At 53.6% G+C, this 15634-nt stretch overlaps 1 protein-coding gene across 3 annotated transcripts; it reads left to right on the forward strand.

Moving 5' to 3' along the window:
- Positions 1–621: 621 nt before the first annotated feature.
- TULP1 (TUB like protein 1) lies at positions 622–14938 on the forward strand. Of its 3 annotated transcripts, none has more exons than XM_040249848.1 (15): positions 622–668; positions 767–830; positions 1191–1269; positions 1530–1697; positions 2342–2491; positions 3463–3564; positions 3652–3765; positions 4095–4213; positions 7278–7283; positions 7376–7546; positions 7707–7819; positions 8805–8916; positions 8997–9095; positions 11417–11588; positions 14362–14938. In XM_040249848.1, exons 1-15 carry the CDS (start codon positions 622–624, stop codon positions 14493–14495), a joined length of 1650 nt encoding a protein of 549 aa, XP_040105782.1. In that variant the 3' UTR covers positions 14496–14938. The 3 variants fall into 3 exon arrangements, with proteins under 3 accessions (XP_040105782.1, XP_040105783.1, XP_040105784.1); XM_040249849.1 differs by having other exon boundaries at positions 767–818; XM_040249850.1 differs by lacking the exon at positions 1530–1697.
- The last annotated feature ends 696 nt before the right edge of the window (positions 14939–15634 follow it).

The raw sequence follows: 15634 nt of genomic DNA on the forward strand, positions 1-15634 counted from the left end.
CTCATGAGGAAACTAAGATCCCTCACTAAGATCCTGTGTGCTGCATGGCAAAAAAAAAAAAAAGACTAGCTGAATCAACAAAACTTTTAAAAAATTCATAAAAATTAACTAAAATATATTTTAAAAAGCATGTTCCTTATCATAAAGAAACATTTACGTTTACATCCAGAATATAGGCATATTTCTTTATAAAGTATATACACATGCATGTGTCAAACCATATATATTAAATATTGGTAAATCTTGATTCTTTTTTTATGAAAAACGAAGATACATACAGGATCCGATCTCATGTTTTCTTCCCATGCCTCATTTACCACCACATTACAAATCAGCATCTCTAAGTCAAAGCTCAGGGCGTGGGGGAACCTCCTACAGGTCGCCAACCTTCAGGCCACTGGGGATCTGAGATCTTGTGAGTTCAGCCTCTTCTCTTAGTGGGCCGGGCTGGGGGAAGCAGGAGGGTGCTCTGGGCAGGAGCCCCTCCCACAGTCCTGCCACCCTCTGGAGCCTGCAGGAGGTGGGGGTGAGGCTGAGCCTGGATTAGCTGGGGCCGTCGGCAGAGAAGCTTCTAGAGCTGCAGGGCGGCCAGAGAAGTGGGTGCAGCCAGGCGCAGGCACCATGCCGCTGCTGGACGACACCCTCCGAGAGGTGTGGGCCTCAGACAGGTCTGGAAAGCCCCCACCTCACCCTACCTGAAGCCTAGTGGGGGGCTCGGATGGAGGGTTTGGGGAGGGAGACAGACTGATTCCTTTGCTACCCTCAGCGGACACGAGGAGGAAGGCCGGAGCCCTGAGGTCCAGCAGCGCACCAAGCAGGTAGGTCACCCGGCTTGGGGAGGAGACAGAGAGCCCCCCACGCAGCACAGGGGATCTGGGAGTGGGCCCGGTCTCCCTCAGCAGCCTCTGGGGGTCCTTACTTCCCTGGAAGTTTGGGCTTTACTTTGTTCTTGCAGGAAAGGGGTGTTTGGGGGGCATGGGGTGTCGCGGGGGGGAATCTGGGCTTTGGGACATTGGAGGTGTCCATGAGACGTCGGAGGGAGTCATCCATTGTGCCCCAGGAAGGGGCGCAGTTCCCCTCCGGATAATCCGCGGTTATTTCTGGCGGCTCAAGGGATTAGAGGGTGATGGGCAGCCCTCAGAGCACCCCTTTCCTTCCTCTCCCTCCTCTTGACCCCCCCCACTCCGCAGCGACAGAAGTTGAGGAAGAAAAAGCCAGAAGCCCTAGAGGCCCCCTGCCCTACGGGATCCAAGCCCCGGAGACCTGGAGGTGGGCGGGGGGTGGAGGTGGGCGAGTCCCGGGGCACCCCCAGGGTGAGGGTCCCATGAGGGAAGGCCCGCAGGCGAGGAACGAAGGGGAGGGGGTGAGCTGGTGGATAGGAAGAGCGGAAGGATGAATGAAAGCCGGGAGAGCGGTGTCCAAAGTGAACCAGAGCCCCGGGGAGCCCCCAGAGTGAGGAGCCCGAGGGGGCGTGGGCACCTTCGCAGGAAGGCGTGGGGGTCCCTCCTGACCCGCGCATCTCGGCTCAGCCGGGCGGAAGGGGAAGCCGCGCGAGGAGCCCGCGCAGGGACCGGCTGAGGCCCGGGCAGCGCAGACAGTCTACACCAAGTTCCTCAGGGACCCCGAGGCCAAGAAGCGCGACCCCCGGGAGACCTTCTTGGTAGCCCGCGCCCCAGACGCCCCGGACGCGGAGGACGGTGAGCGAACCCCGAGGGAAGGGGGCGGCTGGAGAGGAGAGGTTGGACAGGAACAACAGAGGGAGAGTCGCAGACAGCTGGGGAGAACAGCGTCTGCATCCCTGGCCTTGTCTCTGAACTAGGAAACCCTTTATGCTCGTGTTCTTGTCCCCATTTTCCGGATGGGGAAACCGAGGCACAAAGGAGCAGTTAAGAGCTCTGCCTTAGAGTACGGCTAGGGGTCAGCGGGAGCTCAGATGGGTCTGGCTGGGGGTTAGAAAGAGAGACAGACCAGGGTAGGGAGAAGCAGAGTGGGAGAAGCAGGCACGTGTCTCATTAGAAGGGATGGAAAAGGGGAAACTGAAAGATGCCAGGAGGGTGTGTGACAGCCAGAGAGAGAAGAAGGACTTGCAGAGAAGCGCATTTTCCCAGAACAGGATTGCCAAGCCCCCAACGTACCCGGACGCCGGCTCTCGTGTGACTTGCACACTGTGGAAGACTTTGGGGTCACCGCATTCTTTGAGAATCTTCCTCCTGTTTCTGTTCCAGAGGGGAGCCTCCTACCCCTGGCTCCTTCACTGCCTCCCAGAAATCTGGAGAGACTGAGCCCCCCAGCGATTAGAGGACCCACCCCAACCCCCATATTGATGAATTTCTACCCACAGGGGATGAGGAGGAGGAAGAGGATGACCTGGAAGATGAAGATGAAGAGGAGGAAAAGAAAGAGAGAGTCCGCCTGCCTCCCAAGAAGCCCCCCAAAGAGAAGGCTTCTACAGACATCAAGGAGAGGAAGACCAAGGCCCAGGGTCCAAAGGGTGGGTGTTGAGGGTCCAGAGGGGGCAAAAAGACACACAAAACTGGTCCCAGAGGGGCCTGGGGGTTCATGGATGTGCAGGGGTTGAGACATCAGAAAGCTACCAGGTGCCTGGACCCAAGTGTTCCATCCTTTGGTGATTTCTTCCCTCTGCATGCTGTGTGCTAAGTCACTTCAGCTGTGTCCTACTCTTTACAACCCCATGGACTCTAGCCTGCCAGGCTCCTCTGTCCATGGGATTCTCCAGCCAAGAATACTGGAGTGGGGTGCCATGTCCTCCTCCAGGGGCTCTTCCCAACCCAGGGATCGAACCCACGTCTCTTGCGTCTCTGCATTGGCAGGCGGGTTCTTTACCACTAGCACCACCTGGGAAACTTCTTCCCTCTAATGATCCTTAAATTAATATGTGCCCCCCGCCACCATCACCACCATCCTCCCAGCCCCCTGCTCAGGGTATGCTGAGCCAGGGAGGGCAGAGGATTTTCATGTTCTTGGTGAGTTTTCAGTTGTTGTTGTTGTTGTTTTTTTAACTCAATATGAATTATATTTATAATTTTTACAAAAGTATCAAAGTGATTATAATAAAAATCAATCAGTGAGTAAATACTGTGATGGGTTCCTGGCTGGGCACCTTGCCAGGAACGGGTGCTGGGGTCTGGTGTAAATGTAGACACATAACTAGGACCTTGGGCCTCTCGAAGTGGGAGGACTGTCTGTAGCTCTGACCAGAGAAGGTTTGGAGCATTTCTGATGGAGATGGGGTGGGAGCTGGGATCAGAGTTTCCTTAGAAGGCCTGGCATTCATTCATTCACTACTTGTTATACTCTTAGTGTTCATTCAGTTCTTTTTGGAACTCAGGGTTAAAAACAAGACAAGCAGAGGAGCTCTGGGCCTCCCAGGGGACTGAAGGGACAGTGAGTGAGGTGGAGGGTGTGACTCGCCTTTGTCTAACCCCCACCCTCCGTTTCCAGGAGATCTGGGAAGCCCTGGTCCCCCACTGAAACCTCTGCGAGTTAAGAAAAAGGAGGCTCCAGCGGGGGAAGGGACCAAGATAAGAAAGATGAAGAAGAAAGGTGAGCCTAGTCTCCAGAAGAGCAACGGTCTCTGGGTGTGGGGCTGGCGCGGGTGGGGGTGTGACCGCTTCACTTCCACACCAGCAGGGTCCGGGGAGGCTGACAAGGATTGCTCTGTGAGCCCAGGCGCAGTGAAGAAGACACCAGCAGCCATGTTTCTGGTTCCCGGGGAGTGCCCAGCGGAGAAAGCTCTGAAGAAGGGTGGGTGGTGAGCTTTGGTGAGCTCTGGTTCCAGGACGTCCAGGGGCAGTCAGTTGTCAGTGTGGAGGGGTGGGTGAGGCCTAGGTGGGGTAAGGCGGAGGTTCTCAAGTCAGAAGACTTGGGGGCACCTTGAAGCCCACTTTAATAAGCCGTGTGGCCTCAAGACAGGGTCTTCGCCTTTCTGAGGTTATTGCTTTCTGATAATAGTGAACTGGAGTTGCTCCCCTGTGGCTGTGGGAAGGGTCCAGGTGAGGCGTGGGTGTCCCTTGTAAACTGTGATGTGCCCCTGCCAGGGTAAGAGGGGAACAGACTTCCGCCTCCACCCTCAGGCACTCCCAAAGGCTCCAAAGAGGAGAAGGAGGAGGAAGAGGAGGAGGAGGAGGAGGCGGCCACTGTGATGACCAAGAACAGCAATCAGAAGGGCAAAGCCAAGGGAAAAGGCAAAAAGGTGGGAGCCCAGAAGGGAAAGGGTGAGGTCCCTGCTGGGACCGGTGGCAGGGTTTGGGGGATCTGGGCGTGGGGCCTCGTGGGCTGGGGCCGTGGAGTCCCTTGGGGTTAGAATTCTTAGCTCCCTCTTTGGTGACAGGGTATGAGGACAAAGGGAACCAGGTTTGTAGGAACAGAATAGGCAGTTGCAGGGTCACCAGGCTGGGACTGGCCACCCAGGGGCCTTATGCTGTCTGCCCTGAGCCCTCCCCAACTGCAGCCTAACCATCAGAAACAGCCGGAGGTGCTTGCATGGCCCCGCCTGAAAGCACACACATTTTCTGTACCAGGAGGTGGAGCACAGTCAGACAGGCACAGGCATACATACCCCTGAACACAAGGACTGTGAGTTATTATAACAGTTCTACCCTGCTGCTCTGAGACTGCTCAGAATGCTTCCTCCTCTCCCACCCAGGACCCTCAACCTTCCAGCAACCAAACTGTCCAGCAACCAGAGGGTTAACACTGGCCCTCCAGGGCCTCCAGGAGCCTCCTCTGAGCCTACCATGTCCATTCTGATTGGGCAGTCTCCGGGGGCAGAACATGTTGTTAAATATATTGCATGCTACCCCTCCTCACAAACAGGACTCAGGTACCAACATGCACAGGCTGGAATAAGGAAGAGAGAGGGGTCCAGCTGGAGAAAGTGATGAAAGCCTTTGAGAAACAGGCTTCCAGGAATGGAGAGATCACCCCGAGGGCAGGGCCTGGGGGGTGAGGGTGGGGTCTTAGCTTTGTGGGTTTATTCCTTTGTACAAGAGTGGTCAGGTCTCGAGGGACTGATTCACACAGGCCAAGATCACCAGATACTGATGTATAAACTGAAAGCCCAGTTTATTATCTTCCAGAAGGAATATGCAGGCATGCAGAGCCTGTAATATAGTAGGCCCTTGAAATTCACCATGTAGAAATGTTTAAATGAGTTCCGGCTTTCTCCATACCGCATTCCAAACATAGTCCTGAGTTTCCCAAGGTTCTTCTGCAGCAGCCTAGAGTGGAGAAGAGATGCCCACTCACCCGGAGGTTAAGGGCCTGCTTCCCAACACCAGCCTCACTTCACACCCAGTGCAAACCTGCCTTCAGCAAAATGGGCAACCTCAGCCTACCAGGGCTTCTTGGTGGCTCCCAGAGAGCATTTACTCCTCAAATGCACATACCTAGGTGGCAGTTCCTTCTCTCCCCTGCTGAGAAAGTTGGGGTTAGAATCTTGATTGCCCTTCACGTGAGGGACAGAACATACGAGCAAAGGGTACTAGCCTTGTAAGAACAGAAGGGGCAATAATCAGGCCACCCTAGGGCCTAATGCAACCAAAGAGTTATTAAAAGTTTTCAGTGAGCAAAATGAGCTTATTTATTTATTTGTTGTATTGCTATGTAACAAACCACCCCAAAACTTAAAACAACAATTCATCCTCTTAATTTCTGTGAGTCAGAAATCTAGGAACAGACTCACAGACTTAGCAAATGAACTTATGGTGGCCAGGGGGGAAAGATAAGGAGAAGGGATAGTTAGGGAGTTTGGGATGGATATGTACACACTGCTATATTTAAAATGGATAAGCAACAAGGACCTGCTGTATAGCACAGGGAACTCTGCTCAGTGTTATGTGGCAGCCTGGATGGGAGGGGAGTCTGGGGGAAAATGGATTCAGGTATATGTATAGCTGAGTCCCTTCACTGTTCACCTGAAACTATCACAATATTGTTAATTGGCTATACCCCAATACAAAATAAAAAGTTTAATAAGAAAAGAAATCTAGGAGTAGTTTAGCAAGAGTAGTTCTGGCTCAGGGTATCCCATGAATTTACAGTCAAGATGTCAACTGGGGCTGCACTCATTCTCAAACCTTGACTGGAAATGGAGGAGCTACTTCTAAATTGGCTTACTATCATAATGGTTGGCTGGAGGCCTCTCCAGAGGCTCCTTGAGTGTCCTTATGATGTGGTAGCCAACTTGCCTCAGAGTTCAAGAATGGCCCAAGAGACAGAGCAAGGCAGAAGCTGTAATATCTTTTATAACCTAGCTTTCAAAGTGACCGCCCATCACTTCAGCCTTATTCCATTGATCACAGAGACCAATGTGGGAGGGACCTACACTAGAGTATAAATACCATCTTGGAGATTGGCTGCTACATTCAGAGGGTATTTACTGTATGCTAAACTAACAGGCAGTTAGTGGTAAAGAACCCACCTGCCAGTGCAGGAGATGCGGGACAAAGGTTCAATTCCTGGGCCAGGGAAATCCCCTGGAGGCGGGAACAGCAACCCATTCTAGTATTCTTGCCTAGAGAATCCCATGGACAGAAGCCTGGTGGGCTATGGTCCACAGGGTCACCAAAAGTCAGAACAACTGAAGTGACTTAGCACATCTGCACACGCATAGTAACAATAGTAGCTAACACTTCTATAACACCATGTGCCTAGAAGGCAGAAATCCAAACCTTCAGCCTCACCTCAGTTTACTCCCTAAGAGCATCCATGTGATGGAAGGTCTTTCGACAGGCTATGCATCTAACAGAAGACGGGGCAGCATTCAGCATCCAGCTTCACCTCTTACTAACTATGTGAATTTGGGCAAGTTATTAAGCCTTTCTGAGCCTCAGCTTCTTCACCTGTATAAAGAGACCAACCACCTCAGTAGTTATAGATAAGAAGAATGATAATATTCCAAAGAGGAATACTTGGAAAGTGCATAGAATAATTCCTGGCACATCGGTAGACTTTCTATGAGTGTCTGTTAAACATATAAACCAAGGTCTGTCCCAGGTATCCACTCCCATCCTGCATACTTCTCAGATGAAATGAACTGAGTCACAGCGTTGTTAAAAATTAACAAACATCATAGACAGTTAGTGTGGAACCAGGATTTGAACCCAAGCTGTCTGACTCCAGAGCCTTGGCTCTTAACCACAAGCTAAACAGAATCTTAATAAAGCACAAAGCTCCCCACAGCCTGGCAAGCTTCGGGGGAGGCTGAGGGGCCTGGGGCGAGCACTGGAGCAGCCTGTGTTCTCTCCCCCAAACAGAAAGCGGTGAGTTGCCCTGCCTGCCTCCGGGCTCCGGACCTGCTGAGGGCTGGGGGAGATGGTGCTCTGGGGCTGACGCACCCTCTGCCCTGACTCAGAAGGAGGACAGGGCCCCATCCCCACCCGTGGAAGTGGATGAACCCCAGGAGTTCGTGCTTCGGCCTGCCCCCCAGGGCCGGACGGTTCGCTGCCGGCTGACCCGGGACAAGAAGGGCATGGACCGGGGCCTGTATCCCTCCTACTTCCTGCACCTGGACACCGAGAAGAAGGTGGGTCGGAGGACGGAGGGAGAAGGGAGAGGGGAGGGGCCGGATGGAGTTGAGAGCCAGAATGGGAGTGGGGCTGGGGGGCAAATGGGCCTTCCCCTCCCTGCACTCCCCTCCCGCTTGCCTCTGTCTTCCAGCGCATCTCGGCTGCCCCTCTCCCCAGGTGTTTCTCTTGGCCGGCAGGAAGCGGAAACGCAGCAAGACCGCCAACTACCTCATCTCCAGTGACCCCACCAATCTGTCCCGAGGAGGGGAGAATTTCATTGGGAAGCTGAGGTGGGGCTGCGAAGCTCCGGGGCCAGTCACCTCTGCCCCGCTGTGCAGAGTGCCCCCACCTCAGACACTCTGGAATTGTCCCCCGGCCCCGGGCTTCTCTGTACACATGGGCACTTGTCCGATTTGATGTGTGTAGATCACTTGGGGATCTTCTTCAAATGGTTCAGTGAGTTCTCTGGTGGTCTAGAGGTTAAGATTCTGGACTTTCACTGTGGTGGCCTGGATTCAATCCCTGGTCTGGGAAACAGATCTTGCAAGCCCCAGGGTGAGGCAAAAAAAAAAAAGGGTTCAGAGGGTCTGGGCTGGGAGTGAGCTTCTGCATTTCTAAGACGCACTGGAGTGATACCCATGCTGCTGGTCCGGGGACCTCACTTGGAGGAGGGCATAAAGTCCATGAAAGGGGGATTATGCCTGTCTTGTTCATGGTTGAACTCCTAGCACCTGGCACATAGTAGCTATTCAATTACTAACTGACCAAACGAAATAGTCAGCGCCTAGCCTGTGTTATGTCTCCCCATATAGCTCATCCAGTCCTCACCACAAATCTGAGAGATGAGGAGAAAGTGAGTCCCCAAGTCAGGCTTTATTTCTTTTCTTTATGTCTTTACCAAACACATATGTAAGGCCTACCTATGTGTCAGAGGTATTTCTAGGTAACTTGCAAATATTAATCCATTCAATAATCTTATCAAACAAATTGATAGTAAATACTATTACCACGCCCATTTTACAGATGGGGAAGTTGAGGCTAAGAGTTTAAGTCACTTGCCTGAGGTCATACAGCTAGTAAGAGCTGAGGTTTGAAAGCTGCCCAGTCTCCCTGTAGATCCAGGTTTTTAAAAAGACTTCATGCAGAAAACCAGGGGGGTCCTAAGACACACCCATGCTTGAGGCAGAAAGCTCTTAAGCTTGGCTGTGAGGAGGAGTCTGGAAGAAAGGGTGTGGAACCCCCTCAGCCCCGCCCCCATCTACACCCTGCTCGCAGGTCCAACCTCCTGGGGAACCGCTTTACCGTCTTTGACAATGGGCAGAACCCGCACCGCGGTGGCAGCACGGACGTGGGGAGCCTTCGGCAGGAGCTGGCGGCCGTGATCTATGTGAGAGCGCCCTCTGTCCCCTGTGCCCTGCGGCAGGCCCCTTCCCTCGCCGAGTGCTCTAATGCGCATCTCCCTCCCAGGAAACCAATGTGCTGGGCTTCCGAGGTCCCCGGCGCATGACAGTCATCATTCCTGGCATGAATTCCGACAACGAAAGGGTGCCCATTCGGCCTCGCAATGTGAGCCCCGCACCTCCCTGACACGCCTTTCCCTGTGGGTCTTGCTCCCTAGTTACCGGCTTGTAACCCACTTCCGGGAATCCCTGTGGGGTGCGGAGGGGGTGTCCCGCCTACTCCATACCCAACCCGGAGCGCCCCCATCGCCCCATCACAAATTCATTCTGGCAACTTGGTAGGTTCAGTTTGGAGGGTTTTCATTGAACTCACTGAAACGAGCACAATAGGGTTGGTTAGCTGTGTTTGTGGTTTTTTTTTTTTTTTAGTGTACATCAAAATCAATTATTCATATATTCATTCAACACACGTACATTGAGTACCAAGTATTAGTCTAGGCAACTGCAGACATCAGTCAACAAAACGAATATCTACCCTCATGAACCTGGCATTCTAGTGGAGGGAGACAGACAGTAGACAAAGACTGTGATAAGTAAGTAAATTGTGTAGTGTGTTAGAAAGTGGTATTTACTGTAGGGGGGGAAAGAAAAAGTTTAACAGGGAAAGGAGATGAGATGTGTGTGTCTAGGTTTTGATTTAAATTCAGTGGTCAGAGTGGGTCTCACTGAGCAGATGAAATTTGAAGGAGGTGAGGAGCAACCCTGCAGATATCTGGCAAAAGATCATGCAGGCAGGGAGAAGAGCCAGTGCAAAGGCCCTGAGGCAGGAGAGTGCCTGCTGGGTTTGAGGAGCAGCAAGGTGGCCAGGGTGGCTGGAGGAAGATGAGGTCAGCGAGGTGAGAGTGAGGGGCAGGTGAGCCTGTGTAGCTGGTTTTTACTCAGAGAAACAGGAACAGCAGGGCTTTGAGCAAAGGAGTGATATGATTTGACATATTTTTAAAAGCAAAGGTTGTTTTGTGTGTGTGTGTGTGTGAGGTGTAGGGCAAGATGGAGAGCTGCCCCAGAGAGAGGGGGCCTCCTTCAGTGTGTCAGACCCACGCTTTGCCCCTCAGCACCGCAAGCTGAGTGAGCCCGGGATTTCAGAGATGGTTGACTGGCCTGTCTCACACTCACAGTGATGTCACTTTACTCATTTACAATGAAAAAGAATACTCCCGTCAGCTGATCACACATCCTTCCCTGCTGGAAAGCCACATTGAAATAGTCAGAGACCTGGCCAACCCATGGGGCACAAGCCCTGGGTGGCTCCACAACTGCTCCTCCCATCCTGGAATAGTCACACAGATCCTCCAAAGGCGGTGCCTCCCACGTGTGCTTGGGCTTAGTAAGAACTGACACCCAGAGCTGCTCTGAATCTCTCTTCATCATCAGTTCATTCATTCTACAATCATTTATTAATGCCAGGTATTGAAGATGTAAAATCAATACAAGAGGTACCATCAAAACAATATCTGATATTTATTGAACATTTACTCTGTGCGAGGAACTGCTCAAAACAACACTTCATGCACTATTAATCATTTAATCTTCACAACACCCTGTTATGAGGGAAACTAAGGCACAGAGTTCAGTTCAGTTCACTTCAGTCACTCAGGTGTGTGCGACTCTGCGACCCCATGGACTGCAGGACGCCAGGCCTCCCTGTCCATCACCAGCTCCCAGAACTTGCTCAAACTCATGTCCATTGAGTCAGTGATGTCATCCCACCATCTCATCCCCTGTCATCTGTAAGGCACAGATTAGCCATTAGTTAAATACTGCGCCTGCTGTTAGGGTATCTAATTCCGTCCATAACAGTGCAGTGGGAGAAATCATAAGAGTGAGGTGTTATGGAAATTCAGAGCTAAGACATTTAAATCACACTTGGGGTCAGGAAGGCTTCTTGGAGGACACAATCTTGAGAGGACTCATTCTAAGCCATGAACGTGAACAGGGGACAAAGAAACGAAGAAAAGAAATACATGTCTCATACAGACCCTGCTCCTTCCTTCCAGAAACTCTTCCAGGACATTTTAACTACTCTTTACCTGTACATCTCTCGAAGCTCAACTCTGAGCTCCTTGTAAATCCTAGAATATCTGGTTCATCCTTGTGATAGATGCCAGCGTGTGGCCTAAGACCCCTTGGGACCAATGGCACAGAGCCCCTCCTGTGTGGCAGATACTGCTTTTCACTTTCCAACCCTCCACTTTGGCGACCCACAGCCAAGCCCATTCTCCCAGACGTACACCCTGGCCAGGTGGATGCCACAGATACCGTGGGTGTACTCAAAGAAACCCTGGCCACCATGGCTATTGACACCCAGGCTGCACACACATACAAGGGCACCACAGGTCCCCAGCCACCGCCCCACCCCATCAGTCCCAAGATATCTCAGCCAGCTCTCACTGTCCTGCCGCTAATACTGCCCCACCCCTCACACCCCAGGCCAGTGACGGGCTGCTGGTGCGCTGGCAGAACAAGACACTGGAGAGCCTCATCGAGCTGCACAATAAGCCCCCCATCTGGAATGAAGACAGTGGCTCCTACACCCTCAACTTCCAAGGCCGAGTCACCCAGGCCTCGGTCAAGAACTTCCAGATTGTCCACGCTGACGACCGTGAGTATCTGAGGACACAAGCCAGGCTGTTCCCCACCACCTCCAAGACCTCAACCCTCACTCAGGTCTTTCCCTCCCCTCTCCCCCTGCCATCTCTCTCTCTCTCTCTTACACACACACATGCGCGTGCTGGAGTGGAGCTGGCCTTTATCCCCGGAGCCAGAACATTCAGGAAGGTCACTCTCTCCTGTGGGGGCACTCACATTGTACCCCCCAAAGAGCCTCAGATATTCCAAGCAGCTGTCTTCAGGTGCATTGTTTTCAGGCCCTCGTTCTAGCACTGACCAGAGCCTGGGCAGATGCTGGGCTGTTCTGGGTAAGACTGTGTTGAAGGGACAGTTACGCTGCTAGAGTTTAAAAACCACTGAAAGGGAGTTCCCAGGCAGTCCAGTGGTTAGGACTTGGTACTTTCACTGCCATGGCCTTGTCAGGGAAATAAGATACTACAGTTCAGTTCAGTCGCTCAGTCGTGTCTGACTCTTTGTGACCCCATGAATCGCAGCACGCCTGGCCTCCCTGTCCATCACCAACCCCCAGAGTTCACCCAAACTCATGTGCATCGAGTCAGTGATGCCATCCAGCCATCTCATCCTCTGTCGTCCCCTTCTCCTGCCCCCAATCCCTCCCAGCATCAGGGTCTTTTCCAATGAGTCAACTCTTCGCATGAGGTGGCCAAAATATTGGGGTTTCAGGCTCAGCATCAGTCCTTCCAACGAACACCCAGGACTGGTCTCCTTTAGGATGGACTGGTTGGATCTCCTTGCAGTCCAAGGGACTCTCAAGAGTCTTCTCCAACACCACAGTTCAAAAGCATCAATTCTTTGGCGTTCAGCTTTCTTCACAATCCAACTCTCACATCCATACATGACGGAAAAAGCATAGCCCTGACTAGATGGACCTTTGCTGGCAAAGTAATATCTCTGCTTTTTAATATGCTATCTAGGTTGGTCATAACTTTCCTTCCAAGGAGTAAGCGTCTTTTAATTTCATGGCTGCAGTCACCATCTGCAGTGATTTTGGAGCCCCCCAAAATCAAGTCTGACACTGTTTCCACTGTTTCTTCATCTATTTGCCATGAAGGGATGGGACCGGATGCCATGATCTTAGTTTTCTGAATGTTGAGCTTTAAGCCAACTTTTTCACTCTCCTCTTTCACTTTCATCAAGAGGCTTTTTAGTTCCTCTTCGCTTTCTGCCATAAGGGTGGTGTCATCTGCATATCTGAGGTTATTGATATTTCTCCCAGCAATCTTGATTCCAGCTTGTGCTTCTTCCAGCCCAGCGTTTCTCATGATGTACTCTGCATAGAAGTTACTGAAAGTGGAGCCTAAAAGCCACGAGGCTCTGCCAAAAGTAAAAGTTAAAAAAAAAAAACGCCTTATGGGCCCTTTCCTGGTGGTATGCTCCCAGTGCAGGGGGCCCAGGTTCAACCCCTGGTCAGGGTACTTAGTCCCACATGCAGCCACTAAGACTCAGCACAGCCAAATCAATAAAAATAAATATGAAAAAAACCCCATAACTTATAGCCCAATCCCTATGTGGCCAGAGAGGATGCTGAGGCTCAGAGAGGGCAGTCCCTTACCCAAGTCTCTCAGCAAATGCAGGCACTTACCCTGGTCCTCAAATTTTATTTCACAAACAGTGCTTTCTGTGGACCAGACACTGTTCTCAGGACTTCACAGATACTGATTCATTAAATCTTTTCAACAACCCTGTGAGGAGGGTATTATTCTTATCCTTATTGGAAGGACGAAAGAGGCTGGCGTGCTGCAGTCCATGGAGTCACAAAGTATCAGACACGACTTAGCGACTGAACAGCATTTGGGAGATGAGAAAACCGAGGTGCAGAGAGGCTGAGCAACTTCCAGCTTGTGAAGGCAGAGCTGGGGTCAGAACCCAGGTAGTCTGTCTCCAGTGCCCCACTCCTAACCCCATCAAGATGGTTGTCTTTCAGGAGCAGGAAGTATAAGTCAAGCATTTCTATTCTCTTTCCAGTGAGGTCAAAGGCCTGCCATCGTAGAATTAGGGAAAAAAGATATACTCAGAACACAAAAACATCCCCTGTTACAAGCCTGGAGGAGAGGTCCCCACTAGGTTGAAGGGATTTGGATACGGAGTGGTATCTCCTAGGGATTTTCCAGGTTCCCAGGATTGGCTAACATTGAATGAGCTCCCTACCCCCACTCCATCCTAGGGAGGTGCCCCCAGTGTCATCTGTCCTGAGGTCTTAAAAACCCATCTCCAGATCACATTTCTGGTGGAGCCTGGTCTGCCTGGGTTGGGGGTATTTTTAGCAACATCCTGTCCCATGGATGCTGGGGGAAGTGTTGGGATTGGGGCTGGAAACCTGGGCCAGATATGAGGTAGGGGCTGAGTAGGGGCACTGGTTGAGGCCATGAGGCTGGTGGTCTCAGGACCTGGGGATGGAGAAAAATGCGGTAAAAGCAGCAGAAGTTGGAAAGGAAGGATTCTAGGCATAAGCAAGTTTGACTGGTTACTACAATGCGGGCAGGTCATCTGCCTAGCCCTGGGCAGTAGAAGGTAAGGCAGGGTCCTTGCCCTCAGGGGCTTACAGTGGCGGGTACAGCGGCAGGCAGGCTTATTGGGTGAGATAAGAGGGTGCATGGATGGAGGGTGAATAACTGAGATGGCGGCTAAGGACTGGGGTCCCAGTGCAAGGGTGGGGGCCCTTCCCTCAACGATGAGGGCTTCGTCTGCCAGGACAGAGAGCCCACGAGGTCTCAGGCCGTCCCCACCCGTGTCTGTGTCCATAGCCGACTACATCGTGCTGCAGTTCGGCCGCGTGGCCGAGGACGCCTTTACCCTGGACTACCGGTATCCGCTGTGCGCCCTGCAGGCGTTCGCCATCGCCCTCTCCAGTTTCGACGGGAAGCTGGCCTGCGAGTGATGCTAGTGATCTCCCCCAGCGCCCGCCCGCCAGGGCTGGGAAAAGGATTCACGCTGGAGGCTTGCACGGTCCCTTCACCAGAGCCTCTCGATGAAGACTTCTCCCTTGTCGGGGGGCTGACCCCTCACCGTCTCCGGGTGACCTTCATTCACTGCCCAGCCCGGCACGGTGCGGGGGCGGGGAGGAGCTCAGACGGCGGGTCGGACGGAGATGAAGAACATCTGGAGTTGGAGTGCACATCTGGTCGCGGAGCTAGGCTGCGCCGCTTCACCAACACCACCCCCGCCCCGCGCCCCAGTCACTTCCTGTCCAGGAGCAGTAGTCAGTGTTGTTTTAACCCCCTCTGGGACTGTACTAGGGCTCCGAGGAGCCGGCACGGGCTCAGAGGAGGGGGCAGGTGATGGGGGACGGAGAGCCGGTACCCACACCCCCAATAAAGCCACTTCCTAGGCCCGGACGGGCAGCGGTTCTTCAGCGCGTGCGGAGAACGAGGCGGCGGGAAGGGTCCGGGGGGCGGACTGGAGGCCTCTGATCCCCCACCCCCGTCCCGCTCCGGCCCCGGGGCGCTCCCGCGTCCCCTCCCACGCGCCCATCGCGGGTCCTACCGAAACTCGGCGGGCTCGCGGTGTCGAGACGCCCCCTGCGGGGGCCCCCGGGGAGCCGGGGCGAGAGGGAGGGCCCCGGAGGTACAGGAAGAGGGGGAAAGGGAGAAATTCGAGAAACAAGCCTCTCGGGGAGAACCAGACAAACCGGGTTCGGGCAGGGCGGGCGCAGCCTCTAGGGCGGGGCCGGTTCTGGGGCCCCGGGAGTCGGGGGTGCGGGCCCCCGGGCCGGAGAGGACGCTCCGCCTCGGCCGCTCGGGACTCGGGGGGTGGAGGGTAAGGAGCCCCGAGGCCCGTGCGCCCCGAGGCTCCGCCGGGCTCCTAGTGACGCGGCACCCGGGCCCTGGCCCCGACGGGAGTCCTGCCCTCGAGGCTGGAGCTCCGCCCTCGTCCCCGCCCAGGCCGGAGCCCCAGATTCCGGCGGGGAACCGGGGAGGTGGGGGAGTAGCGCCCGGCGTTCCAGGCAGGTTAAGAGCGCCGCTCCGGGCGGGCGAGGAGCGAGGCGCCCCGACGCGGAGAGGCCGGGCGGGCTGCTGC

The sequence above is a fragment of the Oryx dammah genome, unplaced genomic scaffold, assembly GCF_014754425.2.
Source record: "Oryx dammah isolate SB20612 unplaced genomic scaffold, SCBI_Odam_1.1 HiC_scaffold_11, whole genome shotgun sequence".
NCBI classification, from domain to species: Eukaryota; Metazoa; Chordata; class Mammalia; order Artiodactyla; family Bovidae; genus Oryx; species Oryx dammah.